The sequence below is a fragment of the Symphalangus syndactylus genome, chromosome 11 (genome assembly GCF_028878055.3).
Source record: "Symphalangus syndactylus isolate Jambi chromosome 11, NHGRI_mSymSyn1-v2.1_pri, whole genome shotgun sequence".
NCBI lineage: Eukaryota > Metazoa > Chordata > Mammalia > Primates > Hylobatidae > Symphalangus > Symphalangus syndactylus.
Window position 1 is genome coordinate 15,738,784 of NC_072433.2, and position 24,711 is coordinate 15,763,494.

The 24,711-nt window shown below is 40.2% G+C and overlaps 1 protein-coding gene across 4 annotated transcripts in view; it reads left to right on the forward strand.

Moving 5' to 3' along the window:
- CPA6 (carboxypeptidase A6) overlaps positions 1–24,711 on the forward strand; it is a 366,630-nt gene that overhangs the window by 284,360 nt on the left and 57,559 nt on the right. For all 4 annotated transcript variants that reach the window (XM_055298960.2, XM_063611540.1, XM_063611539.1 and 1 more), the window contains 2 exons: positions 7,377–7,487; positions 7,998–8,088. In XM_055298960.2, the coding sequence (XP_055154935.1) occupies positions 7,377–7,487; positions 7,998–8,088 (202 nt within the window). The remainder of the gene's footprint in view (positions 1–7,376; positions 7,488–7,997; positions 8,089–24,711) is intronic.

The following is a 24,711-nucleotide window of genomic DNA, read 5'->3' on the forward strand; positions in this document are numbered from 1 at the left end:
AGCATTTTAGGAAGCTAAGAAGGAGGATTGCTTGAGCCCAGGAGTCTGAGACCAGCCTGGGCAACATAGGGAGACCCTGTCTCTAAAAAAAAAGAAAAAAAGAAAAAAAACACTCCTATTCAACATAGTGTTGGAAGTTCTGGCCAGGGCAATCACGAAAGAGAAAGAAATACATGGTATTCAATAAGGAAATGAGGAAGTCAAATTGTACCTATTTGCAGATGACATGATTGTATATTTAGAAAACCCCATCATCTCAGCCCCAAATCTCCTTAAGCTGATAAGCAACTTCTGCAAAGTCTCAGGATACAAAATCAATGTGAAAAAATCACAAGCATTCCTATACACCAATAACAGACAAACAGAAAGCCAAATCATCAGTGAACTCCCATTCACAATTGCTTCAAAGAGAATAAAATACCTAGGAATCCAACTTACAAGGGATGTGAAGGAACTCTTCAAGGAGAACTACAAACCACTGCTCAACAAAATAAAAGAGGACACAAACAAATGGAAGGACATTCCATGCTCATGGATAGGAAGAATCAATATCATGAAAATGGCCATACTGCCCAAAGTAATTTATAGATTCAATGCCATCCCCATCAAGCTACCAATGACTTTCTTCACAGAATTGGAAAAAACCACCTTCAAGTTCATATGGAACCAAAAAAGAGCCCTCGTTGACAAGACAATCCTAAGCCAAAAGAACAAAGCTGGAGGCATCACGCTACCTGACTTCAAACTATACTACAAGGCTACAGTAACCAAAATAGCATGGTACTGGTACCAAAACAGAGATACAGACCAATGGAACAGAACAGAGGCCTCAGAAATAACACTACACATCTACAACCATCTGATCTTTGACAAACCTGACAAAAACAAGCAATGGGGAAAGGATTCCCTATTTAATAAATGGTGCTGGGAAAACTGGCTAGCCATATGTAGAAAGCTGAAACTGGATCCCTTCCTTACACCTTATACAAAAATTAATTCAAGATGAATTAAAGACTTAAATGTAGGCCGGGTGCAGTGGCTCACGCTTGTAATCCCAGCACTTTGGGAGGCCGAGGTGGGCGGATCACGAGGTCAGGAGATCGAGACCACGGTGAAATCCCGTCTCTACTAAAAATACAAAAAATTAGCCGGGCGTGGTGGTGGGCGCCTGTAGTCCCAGCTACTCGGAGAAGCTGAGGCAGGAGAATGGCGTGAACCTGGGAGTCGGAGATTGCAGTGAGCCGAGATTGCGCCACTGCACTCCAGCCTGGGTGACAGAGCGAGACTCCATCTCAAAAAAAAAAAAAAAAGACTTAAATGTTAAACCTAAAACCATAAAAACCCTAGAAGAAAACCCAGGCAATACCATTCGGGACATAGGCATGGGCAAGGACTTCATGTCTAAAACACCAAAAGCAAAGGCAACAAAAGCCAAAATAGACAAATGGGATCTAATTAAACTAAAGGGCTTCTGCACAGCAAAAGAAACTACCATCAGAGTGAACAGGCAACCTACAGAATGGGAGAAAAATTTTTGCAGTCTACCCATCTGACAAAGGGCTAATATGCAGAATCTACAAAGAACTTAAACAGACTTACAAGAAAAAAACTACCCCATCAAAAAGTGGGTGAAGGATATGAACAGACATTTCTCAAAAGAAGACATTTATGCAGCCAAAAGAAACATGAAAAAATGCTCATCATCACTGATCATCAGAGAAACGCAAATCAAAACCACAGTGAGATACCATCTCACACCAATTAGAATGGCGATCATTAAAAAGTCAGGAAACAACAGATGCTGGAGAGGATGTAGAGAAATAGGAAAGCTTTTATTTACACTGTTAGTAGAGTGTAAACTAGTTCAACCATTGTGGAAGACAGTGTGGCAATTCCTCAAGGATCTAGAACTAGAAATACCATTTGACCCAGTGATCCCATTACTGGGTATATACCCAAAGGATTATAAATCATGCTACTATAAAGACACATGCACACGTTATGTTTATTGCAGCACTATTCACAATAGCAAAGACTTGGAACCAACCCAAACATCCATCAGTGATAGACTGGATTAAGAAAACGTGGCACATATGCACAATGGAATACTGTTAAGCCATAAAAAAGGATGAGTTCATGTCCTTTGCAGGGACTTGGATGAAGCTGGAAACCATCATTCTGAGCAAACTATAACAAGGACAGAAAGCCAAGCACCGCATGTTCTCACTCATAGGTGGGAATTGAACAATGAGAGCACTTGGACACAGGGTGGGGAACATCAAACACTGGGACCTTTCTTGAGGTGGGGGTCAGGGGAAGGGGTAACATTAGGAGAAACACCTAATGTAAATGACGAGTTAATGGGTGCAGCAAACCAACATGGCACATGTATACCTATGTAACAAACCTGCATGTTGTGCACACGTACCCTAGAACTTAAAGTATAATAATAATAAAAAAAAAAAGATTCAGAAAAAAAATTTAAATATTTAGCCAAGTGGCTCCTTCCTGAAGTCCCAGCTACTTGGGAGGCTGAGGCAGGAGGATCACTTGAGCCCAGGAGTTTGAGGCTGCAGGGAGCTATGATTGCACCACTGCACTCCAGCCTGGGTGACAAAGCAAGACGTCTCCAAAAAAAAAAAAATTGTTAAGTCAACAACAACAAAATGTTAAAGAGCAGAAGTCAATAAAACAGAAAACAAGGATATATCTTTCTTAGTGTATCTTTGTTTTATATTTCATTAACTTCTGCTCTAGGCCTAAATGATCTTAGAGCTGAGTTCTACATTCAGAGAACTAATAATTCAAATATATTAAAAAATATTCTACAAATATAATTTTTATATACCCCCCAAATCACAATAGGGTAATACAACCCTTGTAGCAAAACCAGAAAAGGACAAAATATGAAAGAAAATCATACACTTAGCTCATGTAGAAATGTGGATATTAATACAGTCATGCATTGCTTGACAATGAGGATACTTTCTGGGAAATGTGTCATTAAGCGATTTCATCATTGTGTGAACATCATAGAGTGTACTTAGGCAGACCTAGATGGTATTTTATTTATGTATATTTTTTCATGTGGAAAACTAAATGCTCCAGCATCACTACTGAATTTCAGCCATTTTCCCTGTTGATCTGCAATGCAAATATCAAGTGTCACATAGCAGATTTCTCTACATGTTCCATTACAATCTTGTGGAACCACAGTGGCATATGCAATCCATTGTTAACCAAAACATCGTTATATAGCGTATGACTGCATTAGCAACCTGAATCCAACCAACATATTAAAAATACACATCATAACCAAATGGGTTTATCCCAAGAATACAAGGATGGTTTAACAACAGAAAATTATTTGACACATCATAACCACCAAATGATTATGACAATACAGGAAGAAAAATCATTTGCTAAAATTCAACAAACATTAGTGACAAAAACAACCTGAGTATAAAACAGAACCTCCTTAATATGTTCAACCTTGATTTCAAAATTAATGTGAACAGAGAAGGGTCAAAAATAGTCAAGATAATTTTAAACTCAAAAAACATGGGGAGACACATCCTACCAGACTCATCAGATTCTATATAAACCATGGTGTGAGTTTGGTGAATTGATATAGACCAGAGTGCATTAATGCAATTCCATCTACAAATGGAAACTTGTTCTTTGGCATAGGTAACCTGTGCACTCACTGCAGATAGGAGTGTTTACTGATTTAATAAAATATGGCAATATTTAATATAATTAAAAACATGTAAATCCATGACCCAACAAATCCATTCCTGGCTATATGTTATAAACAAATTCTCATATGTCTAGGAGAAATGTGCAAGAATATTTATTGCAATATTATAACAGTGAAATGCCAAACTCGATCTAACTGTCCATCAACAAAATAAGTTGTGTATTTACCTATAATGGAATACCATTTAGCAGTTAAAATGAATAAATCCTCAACTTAATAAACATCAAAAATATATTGGGAGGAAAGCAGATCACAAATTAACATATCTCACTTACATATAATGTTAACACATACACACAATATCATACGTTGTTCTCATGCTGCATGTATATGTAGCAATACATACAATCATGCATGGAAAGGATAATGTCAAACTTAGGATAGGGATTACCTTGGTGGAGGGAAAGAAAATGGGATGAGGAAGTAATAAAAAGGGAGTTTTTGTTTATAATATCTCGATTTTTTTAAAGCTTTCATAAATATGGCAAGATGTATTGGTGGGCTCATAGGTGTAATAGACTTCTCTTTATTTTTTCTATTTGATTAAAATATGTCATAGTTTTTCAAAAGGAAGTTAGCAGTTTACTTTCAATATAAAGTTATGGAGGTCATTTGCACTGGAGAAGACAGAATACGATGTAAGCGTTGCCATGCTGGTCTCTAGACCAGTTGGCCATGTAGGTACTAACATCCATGCTTGGAAAAGATGAGACTTCCTCAGTTGGGACTGAGACAAAAGAGCTTTGGTCCCTAATGGTAGAAGACGAGGGAGATAAATTACCATGGCTTTTTTCTACCCCGTCTTTCCTGCCTTGTTGCCCCAGCTCCTTTCTTCTGCCATCTCTTTTCTCTTCGTCTCTAGAGTGACATGGAAAGCCATAGCTAAGGAAGAATGTAGCCAGTCACATAGCTCTGTCCCTGCCATCCCAGCAGGAGACTTCATCCAAGCATTGAGGAATCTCCATTTATCTGGGGTAAAAAAATTCTAAGATTTGTACAACTGATTGCATACTAGGGATTTCTCCCTAGTTTGAGGCTTCAGATAATTAATAGAAGTTCAAGAATATAGGAAAGTCCTATTGAAGTTAGTTGCCCAACAAATTATTATTGAGTCTTAAACAAAAGGACAAGAGAGAAGGGTATTAATGTTTATAAACTTGTGTTACTCTCATAGATATTTAAATTATATATAAGATTGTATTTAACTCATGTTCTTGAGTCCCTATATTTTCAATATTATTTCTAATATAGTGATAATTTCTAACAAATTGTATTATTAGATTTCTCTCTATGAATAGAATTCTTACCATGTAAATACAGAATGCTGCTTATGTGGTTTCAGAAATCCTACTTAACTAGGTGTTAAAGAAAATTGAAATTTCTTTTTTTTTTTTTTTTTGAGACGGAGTCTCGCTCTGTCACCCAGGCTGGAGTGCAGTGGCGCAATCTCGGCTCACTGCAAGCTCCACCTCCCGGGTTCACGCCATTCTCCTGCCTCAGCCTCTCCGAGTAGCTGGGACTACAGGCGCCCGCCACCACGCCCGGCTAATTTTTTTGTATTTTCACTAGAGACGGGGTTTCACCGTGGTCTCGATCTCCTGACCTCGTGATCCGCCCGCCTCGGCCTCCCAAAGTGCTGGGATTACAAGCGTGAGCCACCGCGCCTGGCCAAGAAGATTGAAATTTCAAGGATTTAATTTTCCAAGGCAGTGTATGCATAATTTTAGAATTATTTGGGGAGGGGGAACAGGGTTTTGGTTATGTGAGTTGAATGAGTCCTGGAGATCAACTGTACAGCAGAGTGCCTATAGTTAACAGTACTGTATTACATACTTAAAAATTTCCTAAGAGGGTAGAGCTTATGTTAAGTGTTCTTATCACAAAAAATAATAATGATAATCTATAAAGAGAGCAGGAGGAAACTATTGAAGTGATGGATATGTTTATGGCATAAATTATAGTGATGATTTTATGGGTATATACTTATCTCAAGATGCATCAAGTTTGTGTACATTAATTAAATACGTACGACTCTTTAGTCAGTAATACCCCAATAAAGTGGGGTTTGTTGTTGTTGCTGTTATTTTGAGACGGAGTCACTCTGTCGCCCAGGCTGGAGTGCAGTGGCGTGATCTCAGCTCACTGCAAGCTCCGCCTTCTCCGCCATTCTCCTGCCTCAGCCTCCTGAGTAGCTGGGACTACAGGCCCCCACCACCACACCTGGCTAATTTTTTGTATTTTTAATAGAGACAGGGTTTCACCTTGTTAGCCAGGATGGTCTCGATCTCCTGACCTCGTGATCTGCCCGTCTCGACCTCCCAAAGTGCTGGGATTACTGGCATGAGCCACCATGCCCAGCCAAGTGGGGTTTTTTTAAACAAATTCATATATCAGAATTGTGTTTTAATATGTTTTAATATGTTAATTATTAAATTAACAATTTAATAATTGTTTAATGCAAACAATCAAAATAGGTATAAAATGAAAGATAGGCAAGGCATGGTGGCTCACGCCTGTAATCCCAACACTTTGGGAGGCCAAGGCGGGTAGATCATGAGGTCAGGAATTTGAGACCAGTCTGGTAAACATGGTGAAACCCCGTCTCTACTAAAAATACAAAAAATTAGCCCAGTGTGGTGATGTGCGCGCCTGTAATCCCAGCTACTCGGGAGGCTGAGGCAGGAGAATTACGTGAACCTGGGAGGTGGAGGTTGCAGTGAGCCAAGACTGTGCCATTGCACTCCAGCCCAGGTGACAGTGCAAGACTCCTTCTCAAAAAAAAATACATAAATAATAATTCTCCTTCCCACACATTGTCCCCCAGTCCCCCTCCATAAAGACAACCACAGTTATAAATGACCTGTGTGCTCCTCCAAGATATTCTATACATAGACAAACATGCATCATAAAGAACTTTTTAAAAGATTCATTCCTTAAGAATGGTATTTCAAAATGTCTATCTTCTCAAAAGCACATACAATGCTTTTCTATTTGAGGCCAATCTGTGGTGCAGAATCTTCAGACTTGGGGTCAGGCACAATATAAGTAAAATCCAGTCACAAAAGCAAGACTTCAAAGGAGCCACAATAAAGATGGCAAAGATGTTGTATTGTTCATTAAGTTTTTTATAGAAAAGTAAGGCGAAAAGAATAGAGTCTCAATGCAGTAGGTTCCAAGGTTTGAGGCTGCTACTAATTAGATAATTAAGTGACATGCAGCTGGTCTGTGCTATGATCTATCGTGTAAAGCTATCAAATAGATTTAGGTAGTTATTTTGTCCACAATTGAATCTAAAAACAGGTGGTTATACAAATCCTATCTATGTTGTTGCTTTCTTAATCAGCCTAAAACTGTAGCCAGATCTTAATTACGATTAAGAGGCTACCCAATTGATCTCTTTTAACAGCTCTGCCAAAAGATTATTGATAATAAAGAGTTTAATTAAGACAGAAGTCTTAACAGAGAATTTACAATGTCGAAGAGTAAAGTTCATGTTAGCTTATGACTTTTTAAACCACGGTATTTGGTGTTTCTCATGGGTAGAAAGGATATCTCACACTCTTTTTTCCTCTCTTGGGGACCGATTTAAAAGAAAAATCTCACCTTTGTCCTCTAGGCTCTTCTGACATATGAGAGTGACCCAGCCATGAGAAAAGTGTTGAATCATCTATATTTCTATATCATGCCTGTGTTTAACGTCGATGGATACCGTTTTAGTTGGACCAATGTAAGTCACTTTGCCTACCCAGTTGAAAAGAGGACTAAATAAATCATAGAAAACAGAGTCACAAACTTCCAGGACAGGAAGGAAGCTGGACAGGCAGTCAGCTGAGTGATCCCAGAGATGCAAAACAGGCCTTCACTCTTTCCCCAATCAGAGCACCAACAATTTGATTTCATTTTCGCATCTAGATTTTGTAGAGATTTCACGTAAATAAAGATTCCTTCTTCGAAATAGATTGTGAAAAATCACTGGTCTAGTCCAGCCCATTCAATTTTGCCTATAAAGAAATGGGGCCAAGAGAAGGCAAAATACAGGAAGTTTGTAGCAGAAATTGGAGCATGAACCTGGGTCTCCACTACTAATCCAGTGCTCTTTTTCACTCTCTGGGCTTGTCTATTCACAGGAGAACTCTCCCCTCAGTGGTATGACTCGTTCATTGATTGAGCTGTTAAAATGCATGCGAATAACCTTTTAAGTATTTTTCTCTGCACCCGTTTTCTTAATTATGTCTAGGATCGATTTTGGAGAAAAACAAGGTCAAGGAACTCAAGGTTTCGCTGCCGTGGAGTGGACGCCAATAGAAACTGGAAAGTGAAGTGGTGTGGTAAGTTTGGGACCAACTGGGATCCAGATCCACAGGTTTCTGCAGGTTTTACTCTGCAAAATATGAGTCCAGAGGACTCTCGTGGGAGACTCATGTTTTTCTGTATGTGAAAACCTGGTACAGAAAGGTACAGATACGTACATGATAGCTGTAATTGGCAAAAGAAAATGAAAGGATTCTTTTTTAATGTATAAAAATCAAGGATTTTAAATCTGTCAATTCGGTCCTGAAAAATGAAAATTTAAATACATATGTAAAAGCAGCAAACTGAGGAATATTTGTCATTCCCCAAATTAAAACATGAACCGTGGTGTAGTATAATTCTAGCTAAATCTTTTTATCCTTTTCATACAAGCACCACTGATCCTGCCTTCGTCTGTCTGTCGTGGTCAGAGCTGTCACGACGTTGTCTATATTCTACCACTCCACTGGTCATACGTGGATTGACCATGCACATTGGGAATGTATTTCTGCTGCGTTCCATGTTTCATTAATAATCACCTTTAAAATAAAAGGAAGATGTCATTTTAAGGAAGGAAACCCTTTTACTGAAGAAAGAAGGAGGCAAGTGTCAGGGAGAAATGAGAAAATTAGTCATGGCTAGTTTATTTGCAGCAGAAAAAGGAGAGGATGGAAAATTATTATCAAAATGCAGTTGTTAGGAGCTGCCTTTTTATTGAGTCTTTCTATAGGTCCCTCAAAATATAGACCCTTGTGTAATGGAAATCCGTTAGTCCCTTAGAAATGAGGCCTATTCCACATTCACTCATTCTACAATGAGGGTTAGGTTCTATGTGAGATGCCAATCCTCCCATCCCACTAGCATCAGCTAGAATAACTGGGCGTGGGCTTTGATTCCTTCCACACATCCCTCCAAGCAAGAGGCTTCAGTCAATTAGAATTGGCAAATAAGAACATGACATAGCTAAAAGAATACGGCTCTAAGATAAGACAAATGTAGTCTGATTCTACCGTTACTAGCTCAGTAATTTGGGCAATTTTACTTAATCTATGAAATTATAATGCCAACCACCTCAGGAGGTTCTTATGGGGACTAAAGGAATTTATATATGTGAAATGTCTAATTTAGTTCCTAGCTCCAAACTGGGATCTAAGTATCAGTAACCTATCCCTTGTTCCCTGACCTCCAGAACAGTCAGTTCACCTCTAAGCCTCAGATCAATTGGTGAAACAGCCTCTTTTCTTCACGGGAATGTTGTGATGATGAGCAATAATGTATACTTAAAAGTACTTGCATTTATGAAGGGAAAAAAACCATTGTATAAATACTATGATATGGTATTATAGATGACTATTTCTATTTAGAAATTGTTTTCTCCAACCTATACTGAGACAACAAGCATATTAACTCCTGAAATCCACTAATTTAAAAAAAAAACTTTTCACTTTCCCTTCTCTCCGCTGGGGCCATTTTCCATACTTATAACCATAGGAATGTTTCGCTTGTTACTGGAGACTCGCATCCACATGTATGTCATACGCATGCCTACAGGCATCTGCATGAGTGCCCCGGATGGGTAATTGAGCTGAGTAACTCTAGCAGCAGCCAGCTCTGCCTATGTAAACTTAGACTCCTGTTTATATCAGGTTGCAAGTAAGGTCTTGCTTCCCTTTGTTGTTGTTCCTTTACCCAGCTTGCTTCCTTCATACACATGCCTTCTTTGGTTTTTCAGTTTCAGCTGCAGCCCCAACTAGAATTCCTTTGATTCTTCCCAGTTTTGAATCGTTCTGATTTTTTCTGTGAGCCAACACTCAAGATATACAAGGGATTATGTCAAATGCAGTTGCAAAATGATCTTGATAGACTGTTGGAAGTGATAGGGAAGTGCAGGCAGCCTGGCTGGTACTGTGTCAGCTGCAAGGTCTCCAGTGTGGATTCAGCTGATCCGATAGGCAGGCAGCCAAGTATGACCTGCCTCGCTCCCAGGGTCAGGTCCATCCCCCCACAGTTATGTGCTGCATGAAGGGGACAGGGAACTACAATGTGGGAATCACTCTGAGGTCAGGGGTATTGAGGTATGAAATTCCCTAAAGCGAACCTCCAAATAAACATCCATAGCATAAATGACATAGAAATGCCCAGACCATTGAAAACCCTGTAGGGTCAGCATGGAAGTGACAAAAACAGCTGTTTCTTTCTCTTAAGTCAGTGATTCTTGAAATTAAAGAGCAGAACATGAAACTGCTTTTTACTGTGAAGAATCTGTGGATCCCCGTGTGATAGTGGTTATGCTTTAGTGTGTGCATGTGGAATAATCCAGCATGCACGTAGAGACAGGCATACTTTTTGAATACTTCGTAGCTCTCCTGAGGGTGTTTCACCCATAAAATGAATATCACTGGTCTGAAAGTCCCCCAGAAGGACTCAGCAAGTCAGAGTAGTGGTAGGAAGCAGGAATAAATGCATAAATTTTGTTCATTCATTTGCCAAAGTTAATCGAGCACATTCTCTGTGTGAAGCACTGTGCTTTTTTCTTTCCTCTGTGCACTCTTTTTAAAATATGCTGTAAGCACTGATTTTCCAAATTGGAACAAATCCAGGAGAAAGGTAAAGGGTTTGGATAATATACATACTTAATCTTTAACTTCTGAATAATTCAAGTGTTGCCTAAATACAAATTACTATTTAGAAAAACCTAAGGAACATAAAACAATTTTGCAAATCATATATCTACTAAGAGACTTCTATTCAAAACATAGAAAGAATTCTCTCAACAATAAAAACACAAGTAACCCAATTTAAAAGTGCACAGATGATTTCAACAGGTACTCTCCAAAGAAGATATATAAAAGAGAATAAGCACATGAAAATATGCTCAACATCATTAGCCAACAGAGAAATGTACACCAAAACCACAATAGGAATATGTACCACTTCACACCTACTAAGATGACTATAATAAAAAGACAATAACATGTGTTGGTGAGGGTGTAAAAAAACTGGGACATTCATACTTGCTGGTGAGAATGTAAAATGCTGCAGCCACTTTGGAAAACAGTTTGGCATTTCCCGAAAAAGTTAAAAACATATGACCCAGCAACTCCACTCTTAGATATATATATATACACCCAAGAGAAATGAAAACATTTGTTCCCATAATGACTTGTACATGAATGTTCATAGCAGTATTATTCATAATAGCCAAAAAGTGGAAACAACCCAAATGTCTATCAGCTGATGAATAGATAAACAAAATGTGGTATAGTTACAGAATGGAATATTATTTGGGCATAACAAGAATGAAGTACTGATACATTCTGCAGCATAGATACTTAAAAATATTATGCTAAGCGAAAAAAGTCAGTCACAGAAGAGCAAACAAAACGTCCAGAATAGTCAAATCTATAGAGATAGAGAGTAGATTAGTGGTTGCCAGGGGCTGAGGAGAGGGGAAAATTAGGGAGTAACTGCTGAGGGGTAAAGGGTTTCTTTTGGGGGTGATGAAAACGTTCTAGAATGAGATGTGACAATTGTGAATATACTGAAAGCCATTGAATTGTACATTTTAAAAGGGTGAATTTCATAATATGTGAATTATAGCTGATTATAAAACAATAAAGCTATTATAAAAATGTTTTTGTTTCTATTTAGGAGCAAGTTAGGCACTTACTGAAACATAATAACTATTTTAGAACACTCAGTTACCTAATATTATAAATTAGATGTAATATGGAGAAAACTATACGATTTTTTTAGCAGCCTAACCACATGTGCCCCTCTCTATATATGCCCTTTTCTGACCACCACCCTCCCACTCTATCCAAAAAAAAAAAAAAAAAGTGGAGCAGGGGGCTGTTCTGCTTGAGCAATCATTTGGGTAGATCATCTGGGGTGAAGAGAGAAACCATTACAAATTGGTGGTTTTCAGCCAATCCCTATGAAATAACAATAGATGGCCACTGGCCTGCTTTCTAAAACGATGAGTTCCTCCAGCTGAGTGGCTTTTGTTTGGAGAGAGCTATACTAGCTGAGGACCTAAACTGAATTGTTCTGAAAATATAGAGAATTTCAGAGCCTAAATTTGGGGCAAAGAGAGCAATAAAAAGAGGTAATGTTGCTAAACTGTATGGAAAGAGACTTTAGTACTCAAAAATGCCTATAGAGGATTGCAATTAAACTTTGCTGTGAAGTATGCAAATTCTCCAGCATTTCACAACCACCACCACAAGTAATATTCAGTACAATCTATTTCACTAAGTGTAGGGCCAAGGGAAAACTCTCCCTTCACCCTCTGAAGTTTTGCTGAAAATCAACTGACAAAGGGCAGATTCACAGGATGAAAGGCATACAAATTTTATTTTAACATGCATAGCATGAGGGAATCACAGAAGGATGATTACCCAATAATCCAATGGGGTACAGAGGTTTATAAACCCTTCTTTATAGGGGTAGGGAGAAATGTGGCAATTTGAGGCATGGTGAAAGATTTTTAGGGGAATTCAATGGACTTGAAGAACATACAGCAGACAATAGTTGATGACAAATGCCTGTCCAGTTGTGTTGACAAATCTCAGTCTCTTCCTGCAATATGAGTTAAATTAATGAAAACTCAGAGAAAGGACTACAGGTAACTGTTTTCTTCTTTGGTGAGTCTGGACTTGAGCTAAATAAGGAAATATCAGCATAAAGCTTCTTCCAGGATCTGCTGTTCTTCAAGGGCCATTAATCGAAAATAATTAGCATGCCAGGGTGCTATATTGGGGGTGTCAATTTCTTTCTTTCTTTTCTTTGCTTTTAGACAGAGTCTTGCTCTGTCACACAGGCTAGAGTGCAGTGACGTGATCTCAGCTTACCGCAACCTCTGCCTCCTAGGTTCAAGCGATTGTCCTGGCTCAGCCTCCCAAACCGGGATTACAGGCACCCACCACCACGCCTGGCTAATTTTTGTATTTTTAGTAGAGATGTTGGCCAGGCTGGTCTCAAACTCCTAACCTCAAGTGATCCACCTGCCTCGGCCTCCCAAAGTGCTGGGATTACAGGCATAAGCCACCATGCCCAGCCAGGGGTGTCAATTTCTAAGCCCCAACATAAAGATTTGTGGAATTGGATCTACCCTCTGGTTAGGAATGATCAGAAAAACCCAGGGTTTTTACTTTTCTTAGTACAACACTTCTGACACCAGATGTTTGAGGTTTTCTTGCTAAACCCCAAGCAACTCTGCAGTGGACACCAGCTGGGTGTCTTATAATTCAATTCAATTCTGACACTATCTACCTAAAGAGAGTATCTGATTCCTCAGGTTAAAGGCTCAGTCCCACAAGATTGCCCCCAACCTCAAATGCCAGTTACAAATGCCAGCTTGTGACCTGTACTTCTGACTGACTGGCTATAAATCAGGGTTCCCAAGACCCCCTCTTTCAGTTTGATCTGCTACAATGATTCACAACAACACTTTATATATGTTTATCAGTTTATTATAAAGAATACAGATAAACAGCCAGATGAAAGAGATGCATAGAGCAAGGTATGTGGGAAGGGCATGAAAGCTCCATGCCCTTTCCATGGGCACCACCCTCCATGAACCTCCATGTGTCCAGCTATCCAGAGCTCTCTGAATCCAGTTCTTTTGGGTTTTGACAGAGGCTTGATCATGTGGGCATGCTTGATTAAATCACTGGCCATTGGTGATTGGCTTAACCTTAAGCCTTCCCAAGAGGTTGGGGAGGTGGCACTGAAAGTCCCAACCCTCTCGTCATGCCTTGGTCTTTCAGTGGCCTGTCCCCATTCTGAAGCCGCCTAGGGACCCCCAGCCACCAGTCATCCTATTAGCATACAAAGATACTCATCACTCCAGAGAGTCTAAAGATTTTAGGAGCTGTATGTATTCCAGGAAACAGGATGAAGACCAAATATATATTTCACAATATCACCCTGGGGATGTGATGAAGTGCTGAGTCTGGCTTCAAGGTATGCTCAGGGAGAGAACTAATCCACATCAAATTTCAGAGGCATGGAACTCACAGCAAGAATGCACTGCCTTAGAAGAGTGAATTTCTGTCACTGGAGATTAATAGACAAGCTCTGATCCAGATAACTTCTGGCTGAGAATGACATGTTGATACGGATTAAACATCAACTAACTGGTCAAACTAGGCCCTTAAGATTCCTGCCAACTCTGTTAGCGATGACTCTAACATACGTTAATCCACTTTTATATCCAAACGAATGTATTGAGCCCCTTCTATATTGTAAAGTGCTAGAAATTATATAAGAAAGTCTTGAAAGATTTAATGAGTTCACATCCTACTCCTAAGAAATTATTTGGGATCCTGGAGAAATACAAAGTGAAAAGATCTGTTGGCTTATAGTATTCTTTGCTTAACAACCAATTTAATATGAAAAGATATAAATTACCTAATATCTAACAAAGTTGGTAGAAAATTTTAAAACTAGAAGATGAATGAGCTAAACTGTAATGCTTAGTTATGCTTTTTTTTCCCTTTTTTTTTTTTTTTTTTTGAGATGGAGTCTCGCTCTGTCACCCAGGCTGGAGTGCAGTGGCGCAATCTCAGCTCACTGCAAGCTCCGCCTCCCGGGTTCAGCCATTCTCCTGCCTCAGCCTCCCGAGTAGCTGGGACTACAGGCGCCCGCCACCACGCCCGGCTAATTTTTTTGTATTTTTAGTAGAGACGGGGTTTCACGGTGTTAGCCAGGATGGTCTCGATCTCCTGACCTTGTGATCCGCCCACCTCGGCCTCCCAAAGTGCTGGGATCACAGGCTTGAGCCACCGCGTCTGGCCTTAGTTATGCTTTTCATAAAGGAAGTTAAGGACCTAGAATCCTGGATATGTAGAAATTTAGGTCATAAGGATTTGCTCGCCATTGTTAATACATGGCTGGCATTTCTTAAGGCTTCATTATGTGCCAAGTAAGTGCTAAATGCTCAACATGAACTTCTCATTGGTAGGTGCTATTATTATCCCTATTTGGCTGATGAAGAAACTAAGAGAGAAGTTAGGGAACTTGCTCAAGATTATGAATTGAGCTCAAATGAAAAGCCAAATCTGACTGACTTCAGTGTCTGTTTCTAACCATAGTCTGACTCCTTAGGGATCAAGTTGCCATGAATGATTACTTTTACTCATTTGGTTAAAGAGTTAAACAATGTGTAACTGCAGAAGAGTAGTTTAGGTATCAGAATAACCATATGAATTGAACTGAAATAGACAAAAAAAAAATGAGAGATTGGGAATGTATAGTAAGAGGGAAGTAGAGGAAGATCCCCCAGGTACTATTTCTATTTCTATTCTCGGACCACCACATACCATGCAAATAGTTTGAATTTACAAACCTGACAACAAGATGTCAGGCATATGGTTATGAATTCTCCAGGAAGACCGTTTTCTTTCCCAGTCAGAGTTTGGCATCTTCCCGTGAAGGCAGATTTTTGTAGCCCACATTTTCATGGAAAGTGTCCTACTTTGGGGTGGGCATGTTGGCTCACACCTGTAATCCCAGCACTTTGGGAGGCCGAAGTGGGCAGATCACTTGAGGCCAGGGGTTTGAGACCAGCCTGGCCAACATGGTGAAACCCCATCTCTACTAAAAATATGAAAATTAGCCAGGTGTAGTGGCACATGTCTATAATCCCAGCTACTTGGGAGGCTGAGGCACAGGAATGGCTTGAACGGTTGCAGTGAGCTGAGATCGCACCACTGCACTCCAACCTGGGCAACAGAGCAAGACTCTGTGTGAAAGAAAGGAAGGCAGGAAGGCAGGAGAGAGAGAGAGAGAGAGAGAGAGAGAGAGAGAGAAAGAAAGAAAGGAAAAGAAAGAGAGAAAGGAAGGAAGGGAAGGAAAGGAAAGAAAGGAAAGAAAAGAAGAGTCCTACTCTGAGACTCCCAGGTGTGTGTCTGGGTCTTGCTCTCTTTTCCTGCAAACTGAGAATCCAAATGCTGATCCCCTGCCTCCACCACATGTGGCCATTGAAACAAGCCTCCAGGTCAGAGACCAGCAAACACCCCAAGCAAGCCTGCAGCTTTTGCTTCAGTTCTAGCTCCCTCTTCATGCTTGTACCCTCAGGAACATTTTTGAGAACTGTGCCTTGTATTTACATTGTTTTCTTGATCATTTAGATGTGTTCGTAGCAGGAGCTTTTATCACAATATCTGCCACAATTCCGTCATATTGCTAGAAAACCCAGCTATCATTTTAGACATTAACACAATTAGAATTAGTGCTGGCCTGACTTCTTGATGATGGTTTTAGGGCCTTTTATCCTCATCATAGTGTATCTAAAACAATCTTATATGCACTTGATTCTCCAGCACTTACCAATGCCAGACAACTTACTTTCTTCTTTGCTGCCTCCTACAAGTAACAATGTCACAACAATAGTATCACAGTTTCCAAATAAAAGTGTAGCTTGAAGGTATTTCTTACTCTTATTTTAAATACTATCTTTCAAATTCTGTATAACAGTCCTTTTGATACTTAGGCAGAGCTAACAATGAATGCTGAAACTTAGGAAGAACTGGTTTTTTGGTTTTTTTTGTTTTTGTTTTTGAGATAGGATCTAGCTCCGTTGCCCAGGTTGGAGTGCAGTGGTGTAATCATGGCTCACTGCAGCCTCTACTAAAAGCCTCAACATCTTGGGTTCAATCAATCCTTCCACCTCAGCCTTCTGAATGTAGCTGGGATTACCAGTGTGAGCCATCACACCTGGCTAATTTATTTTTTATTTTTCATAGAGATAGAGTCTCACTATATTGCCCAGGCTGGTCTCAAGTTCCTGGGCTTAAACAATCCTTCCAACTCAGCTTCCCAAAGTGCTGGGATTACAGATGTGAGCCACCATGTCCGACCAGAAGAACTGGTTCTTAATTATGTTTCTGATTTGTTGTTTTAGGTGTTCTCCTTTCAGTTTCTCTACGAATGAAGTCAGTAGTGTGCATTATGGGTATAGGCACTCTCCATCCATTCCAAACTCTTTCTAAGTGCCTTCCTGTACTGCTGAAGCCAAAAAGATAAAAGCTGTAACCAGCCGCGGTGGCCCATGTCTGTAATCCCAGCACTTTGGGAAGCCGAGCTGGGCAGATCACGAGGTCAGGAATTTGAGACCAGCCTGGCCAATATGGTGAAACCCCATCTCTACTAAAAATACAAAAAATTAGGCAGGCATGGTGGCCCACGCCTGTAGTCCCAGCTATTCAGGAGGCTGAGGCAGGAGAATCGCTTGAACCCAGGAGGTGGAGGTTGCAGTGAGCCAACTGTGCTCCAGCCTGGGCGACAGAACAAGACTCTGTCTCAAAAAAATAAAAAATAGAAATAAAAATAAAACAAATAAAAGCTGCATTTCTAGAACTCCTTAAGCTAGGGATCTGGGTGTGTCTTAGGTTCTACCTCTTTGGTGCACTCACCTTGGCTTTTAAAGCATGGAAGAAAGTTGGAAGTTGCTTTTCTATGGCTTCCATGGTCCTACCGTCCACTACCATTACGGAAGTGTGTGGTTCATTCAAAGCAGCTCACCTTCTTGGCTCTCCTCTGAACGTACTGCTTCCTCATCTTGGAAGAGACAGCAGCCTTCCTGGTCAAGTCTTCCAAGAAGGCTCTGAAAAATGTTTTATACTTTTTTTTTTTTTTAATCTCCTCTGCTACCAGTCATGGTGGCTCAAGCCCGTAATCCCAGCACTTTGGGAGGCCTAGGTAGGCAGATCACTTGAGCCCGGGAGTTCGAGACCAGCCTGGGCAACAATGGTGAAACCCCGTCTCTACAAAAAAAATACAAAAATTAGCCAGGTGTGGTGGCACGTGCCTGTAATCCCAGTTACTCAGGAGGATGAGGCAGAAGGATTGCCTGAGCCTGGGAGGCGGAGGTTGCAGTCAGCCAAGATCAAACCACTATACTCCAGCCTGGGTGACAGAGTGAGACCTTGTCTCAAAAAATAAAAATAAAAATAAAAATAAAAATAAAAATATAATCCCCTTAAAACTAGCCATAGTGGATTCTGTGCCTTTTCATGAAACTCTGACCAGCACAGAGTCTTTATAAACATTTAATTTCCTACTTTGTATCTAGTATCTATTACCTTGACCAAGAATTCTTTCATAAGCTTTGTCTAACATTCAGCTCCATTTTTCTTTTTCCTTGTATTCATTACCTGTTCATATTTCATTGCCATCTACCATGCTAATTTATCCTTTTAAAATAATGTATCTACTAGAAATATTAGTCAGCTATTATCTCCCTCCTTAGCACTACTCAACTAGGGAATATATTAATCCCTTTCAGCACTCCTCTCTCTCATCAACCTTAAACATATTTTTACAAACTTCATTCTTTCCAGGATAGAAGATCACAGGCTAACTGGAAATCTTTTGTTTCTAATATTTAAAGAAAATACAAAAAGCTTTCCTTTTCTTCTCTTCCTATTCAAACCTATTTTCCAGCTAATACACTGCTAAAAAGAGCTATTCTATCTTTTGTTAAGTTGCTCTTAAGTTGTTCTTTTCCTAATCTAGACACTGATTATATGCAAAAATCATTTCCTCTCCCTGTTTTATATTTCATGATCCTTAGGCAGAACATGCCCAGAAGCTTTTTAAAATGAATTTTTTGTAACAACAGATTATAAATAATGCTTGGGACTCATTTTGTGTGTATACACAAAACACTATATTGTTGTTTTATTTCTCTGATGATTCTTGTGAGTAAATATGTAAGAATTTGCATTTGAAGGACAATATCTAGTTTATTTGTAACATCTATTGCAACATCATGAATAAATATATTTGCTGAAGTTTTTGATAATGACGTTACAAACAAAGTTTAAAAACCTTTTACAAGCCAGGCGCAATGGTTCATGCCTGTACTCCCAGCATTTGGGGAGGCCAAGGCAAGCGAATCACTTGAGCTCAGGAGTTTGAGACCAGCCTGGGCAACATGACAAAACCCTGTCTGTACCAAGAAAATACAAAAATTATTTGGACATGGTGACGTATGCCTGTAGTCCCAGCTACTCAGAATAGGCTGAGGTGGTTAGGATTGCTTGAGCCTGGGAGGCGGAGGTTGCAGTGAGCCCAGGCTGTGCCACTGCACTCCAGCCTGGGTGACAGAGCCAGACCCTGTCTCAATAAAATAAAATAAAATAAAATAAAATAAAATAAAATAAAAATCTTTTACAAATAGCTTAGTTTTTTTTTTTATTATACTTTAGGTTTTAGGGTACATGTGCACAATGTGCAGGTTTGTTACATATGTATCCATGTGCCATGTTGGTGTGCTGCACCCATTAACTCGTCATTTAGCATTAGGTATATCTCCTAATGCTGTAAATAACTTAGTTTTTAAAGTCAATGAGTGACCAGCACATAAAAATGCTATTTTTGAAGTGAGACATGGGGGAGGTGGCAGAATCACTCCCTTGGCTCTTGGGACACTAAGCTACTGATTTTTTATTTGCTACTGATTTTTAAGCCCAATAATTTTATTGTCCCTGTTTCAGCAGGTAACACTCCCATGCTGCTCAGTCTTTAGGAGGCCACCAGTCTTTCTGTCAGCATATGAGTAAGGTTTTTAAAAAGCCTTTACCTACTAATTCCTTTTCCACTATACTGGCCGCTTTTCAGTGTTTTTGCATTTCTGATTTCACTGGTAACAAAATATATCTCTCTGATAATTTTCCTCCAGCTGTATCATTTGCATTTTAGAAATCATGCTATTTTTTATTTTTGTAAATTTCATGCCTATATAACTGCTTTGATTTTTTGGGTCCTTCTTACCATTTTTATCGTCTCATAAGCATTATAGCATTATATTCCTCCTGGGTCACTAATGTTGTTAAATATTTTCCTTATTTTCAGATTCCCAATTCTCTTTCAATTTATATTCTTGTTTTTAATCCAAACTCCTTATGAAGTAACTTTTCTGTTATTAAAACCATCTCTTTTGAATGCTATTCTCAAACACAGATGTAGGTAAATGATGATATTCTTTTTATCTACCACCTTTTATAATTGTTTGAAAAGCTGAGGGATGCTGAATAATGACAAGAGACAGATGGGCAGTCACCTCACCTTTATTCTGTCTTCCACGACAGCGTTTCCCAAACTCCACAAAACCCTAGTGAACTACAGAACACAGAAGGTGCCAAAAAACAAAGCAAACAAACAAACAAAAACAACACTAATGTTAGGAGTATTTTTAATATGTAAGAGAAAAGGATTTTTTTTTACAATTAAGAAAAATACCAAATGCATTTCATGTAGTTGTCACCTCAGAGGTTATCAGATGCATCCTTGAATTTAGTCATTCATGTATTCAACTAGTTGATTATTGGGGAAAACAGCAATGAAGAGAACAAAGAAAGTCAGGTTGTTACACATGCTTGACAGTGCAGGGGTGAGGGTTGGTGAGCTATTTTAGATGGCCTAGGGAAGCCCACTCTGATGACACTTGGGAGGGGAGGAAGTCTAGGGAAAGGACAGTGCACATAGAAGGAACAGTCATGTAAAGGCCCGCTTTGGGAGCATCTTTGGTGGGTTTCAGGAAGAGCCAGGAGAGTTCCTGGCTAGAGCTGAGGGAGGAAGAGAGAGAGGAGTAGGAGAAGAGGCAGAAGTGGTCAGAGGCAAGATAATGGAGGTTCTGTGTCGAAGGAAGGACTTTGGATTTTATTCTGCATGGGGTGGGAGAGCACTGGAGAGTTTTGAACCAAGGAACAACATGACCTTGCTTTTTAAGAGACTCCTTCTGGCTACTGCATACTAAATGGATCATCGAGGGCAGATATTTGGATTCTAATTATACCTTCCCATTTGAATGCATTGCTTTCAAAATATAATAAAAGCCTAATCTAAGAATATTAATATCTGCATCTTTAGAGAACCATGGCATATACCACATTGAATTGTAGATATAAATATACCTTTATTATGTGAAGAATTGTTATTTTAAAAGGTACCAAAATGGAGATAAGCAACCATGTGAAAAAAAAGTATTTGCAGCAAATACAGCAGAGACGCAGAGAATGTTTTATTGTCGTTTTTATATAAACACTTCAGAATCAAACATTACGTAAAAATAATTAATAGTCCACACAAAATGTGAAGAAAATCTCCAAGACTCTGGTAGGTTAAAGAAATTTAAAAAGCATAGAGTCTCAATTCATGAAAATAAACATGAGAAAATGAGCAGCCTCCTCATAATCAAAAATAATATTACAATAAAACAGTGTAACATGTATCTATTAGGTTATTGCCCAAAATGTTTAATGTGATCATCTAAGCTGGACGCTGTAACTGGGATGGCATATATCTCTTGGGGCATAAGAAAGCAATTTGGTGAGGCACATCAGAAACACGATCCAAGGCCAGGAGTGGTGGCTCACACTTGTAATCCCAGCACTTCGGGAGGCTGAGGTGGGTGGATCACCTGAGGTCAGGAGTTTGAAACCAGCCTGACCAATATGGGAAAACCCCGTCTCTACTAAAAGTACAAAAATTAGCTGGGCATGGTGGTGCATGCCTGTAATCCCAGCTACTTGGGAGGCTGAGGTGGGAGAATTGCTTGAACCTTTTGGGGGTGGAGGTTGCAGTGAGCCGAGATCATGCTCCAGCCTGAGTGACAGAGTGAGACTGTGCCTCAAAAAAAAAAGAAAAAAAAAAAGGAAACATGATCCATTCCTCCATTTATTCAAAAATATGAAATGAATGCCTCTATCTGCCACATTGTGAGCTAGGTACTTGGGAAGCAGAGACAGATGCCACAGATTCCCTGTCTTCATGGGGTTTCAAATCACTGAGATTAGAATGAGTGAAGGGAAGGGAAAAAAAAGAGAGAGAGAGAAAGAGGGAGTGGAGAAGGGAAAAGAGACAAACAGAACCAATTGGATGTATAGAGAGAGACAGCATGTTTAAGGCATTGGTTCACACAGTTACAGAGGTTGGCAAGTCCAAAATCTACATGGTAGACCAGCAGGCTGGAAAGCCAGGGATGTGCCCACATTGCAGTTCAAGTCTGAAGGCAGAATTCACTCTTGCTAAAGAGAAGAGCAGGAGGGGTGGGAGTGGTCATTCCTTTTTTTTCTTTTTTTTGAGACAGTCTCACTCTGTCACCCAGGCTAGAGTGCAGTGGTGCAATCTCACCTCATTGCAACCTCTGCCTCCTGGGTTCAAGTGCTTCTCCTGCCTCAGCCTGCCAAGTAACTGGGATTACAGGCACGCACCACCACGTCCAGCTAATTTTTGTATTTTTAGTAGAGACGGGGTTTCACCATGTTGACCATGCTGGTCTCAAACTCCTGACCTCAGGTGATCTCCCTGCCTCAACTTCCCACAGTGCTGGGATTACAGGCGTGAGCAACCATACCCAGCTTCTTTTTGTTCTATTCAGGGCTTTAACTGATTGGATGAGGCCCACCCACTTTATGGAGGGTAATCTGTCTTACCCAAAGCCCACTGATTTAAATGTTAATCTCATCCAGAAATACCCTCACAAAACATTAACAGTAATGTTTGACCAAATATCATATGGATGCTGTGGCCTAGCCAAATTGACACATAAAATTAACCATCACAGAAACTATAAGAGAAATAGATATATATAAATACATACACATATATTCACACTTGGTAAAGTCAGAAAAGTCTTCATAGAGGAGAGAAGGGCAGATGTGAAAATTAAGAATATATCTGACACCAGGGTAGACTAAACTGTAGGGCAGAAGGTAAATAAATCAAAGGATGCAGGGTCAAGAGGGCATTCTTGGTAAGGGACACAGGTGGAGACCTGAGTAAAATATGTGGCATGTCAACTGGATGGAATGTGGTGAGGACAGCAAGAGGCCCTGTATGGCTCTGATGAAGGATAACAGGAAGCAGTAGTGAGAAGTGAGGACCCAGAGATACAGTACGTGCTGAGGTTCCACGCCATGCTGAGCTATGCAGATTTTATTCCATGTTATTCAGACTGGTGTGTTTGCAAGTGGGGTTATGTCACAGAGAAAGTCATAAAAGGTTATTGCCCACTTACAGGGCACATGAATTTCTTTTTCTTATTATTATTATTATTTTATTTTATTTCATTTTATTTTTGAGACAGAGTCTTGCTCTTGTCACCCAAGTGCAATGACGTGATCTCGGCTCACTACAACTTCCACCTCCCAGGTTCAAGCGATTCTCCTGCCTCAGCCTCCCGAGTAGCTGGGATTACAGGCCCCTGCCACCACACCCACTGGTATTTTTTAGTATTTTTGGTAGAGACAGAGTTTCGCCATGTTGGCCAGGATGGTCTCGAACTCTTGACCTCAGGTGATCTGCCCACTTCAGCCTCCCAAAGTGCTGGGATTACAGGCATGCCCAGCCAGGGCACATCAATTTCACTGAAAGATTTTGGAAGCAGAATTATTTTATGTGAAGATAAACCCAAACATAAATAAACCTTACAGTTCACGTGAATTTTTAAGATAAAACAAGGATTTCAAAGGTGTTCTTAACTAACAGTCTATGTTGGCATTGCCTGTTAGGGGTATTTTAGTGGAAATGTTTGACAAACACAAGATAATTGGGAGCCCTTACAGATTGTTTTTTGGGGTTATTTGTTTGTTTGTTTGTTTGAGACGGTGTCTCACTCTGTCGCCCAGGTTGGAGTGCAGTGGCGCGATCTTGGCTCACTGCAACCTCCACCTCCCGGGTTCAAGCGATTCTCCTGCCTCAGCCTCCCAAGTAGCTGGGACTACAGGAGCCTGCCACCACGCCCGGCTAATTTTTTTTTTTTTTTTTGAGACGGAGTTTCACTCTTGTCGCCCAGGCTTAATTTTTGTATTTTTAATAGAGACGAGTTTTCACCATGTTGGCCAGGCTGGTCTCGAATTCTTGACTTCAAGTGAATTGCCCGCCTTGGCCTCCAGAATTCCTGGTATTACCGGCATGAGCCACCGTGCCCAGTCGCCCTTACAGGTTTTAAAGCTGGAAGAAAACAACTGATCCTTGAGTATCTTTTTTTTTTTTTTTTTTTTGAGACGGAGTCTCGCTCTGTCGCCCAGGCTGGATGCAGTGGCACGATCTCGGCTCACTGCAAGCCCCGCCTCCCGGGTTCACGCCATTCTCCTGCCTCAGCCTCTCCGAGTAGCTGGGACTACAGGCGCCCGCCACCACGCCTGGCTAATTTTTTCTATTTTTAGTAGAGACAGGGTTTCACCGTGGTCTCGATCTCCTGACCTCGTGATCCGCCCGCCTCGGCCTCCCAAAGTGCTGGGATTACAAGCGTGAGCCACCGCGCCCGGCCCTGATCCTTGAGTATCTTGAGCAACAGTGTCAACCAAAGGACTGGTTAGGAAACTACAGCAGGACCATAAGCCATGATGCAATAAAGCAGATGAAGAGAAACCACAAGGAATGTGGAAGCAGCACTTATTAAGACACCAGCAAGACAGAGAAGCAGAGGGAAAGGGAGGTATCCAGGATGACTCTGTTTCTGGTTAGAGTACCTGGTGGATACAAGCACTACTTACCAAGATTTGGCAGCTAGTAGGAGGTCAGAATCTGGTGAAAAACATGAGTCCAATTGTGAGCAGTGGATTTGAGGTGCTTGTGGGAATGGAGGGGAAGATAGACAATGGTAAATATATAGAGATCTGGAGTATTATAAAAGGTCTAGCCTAAAC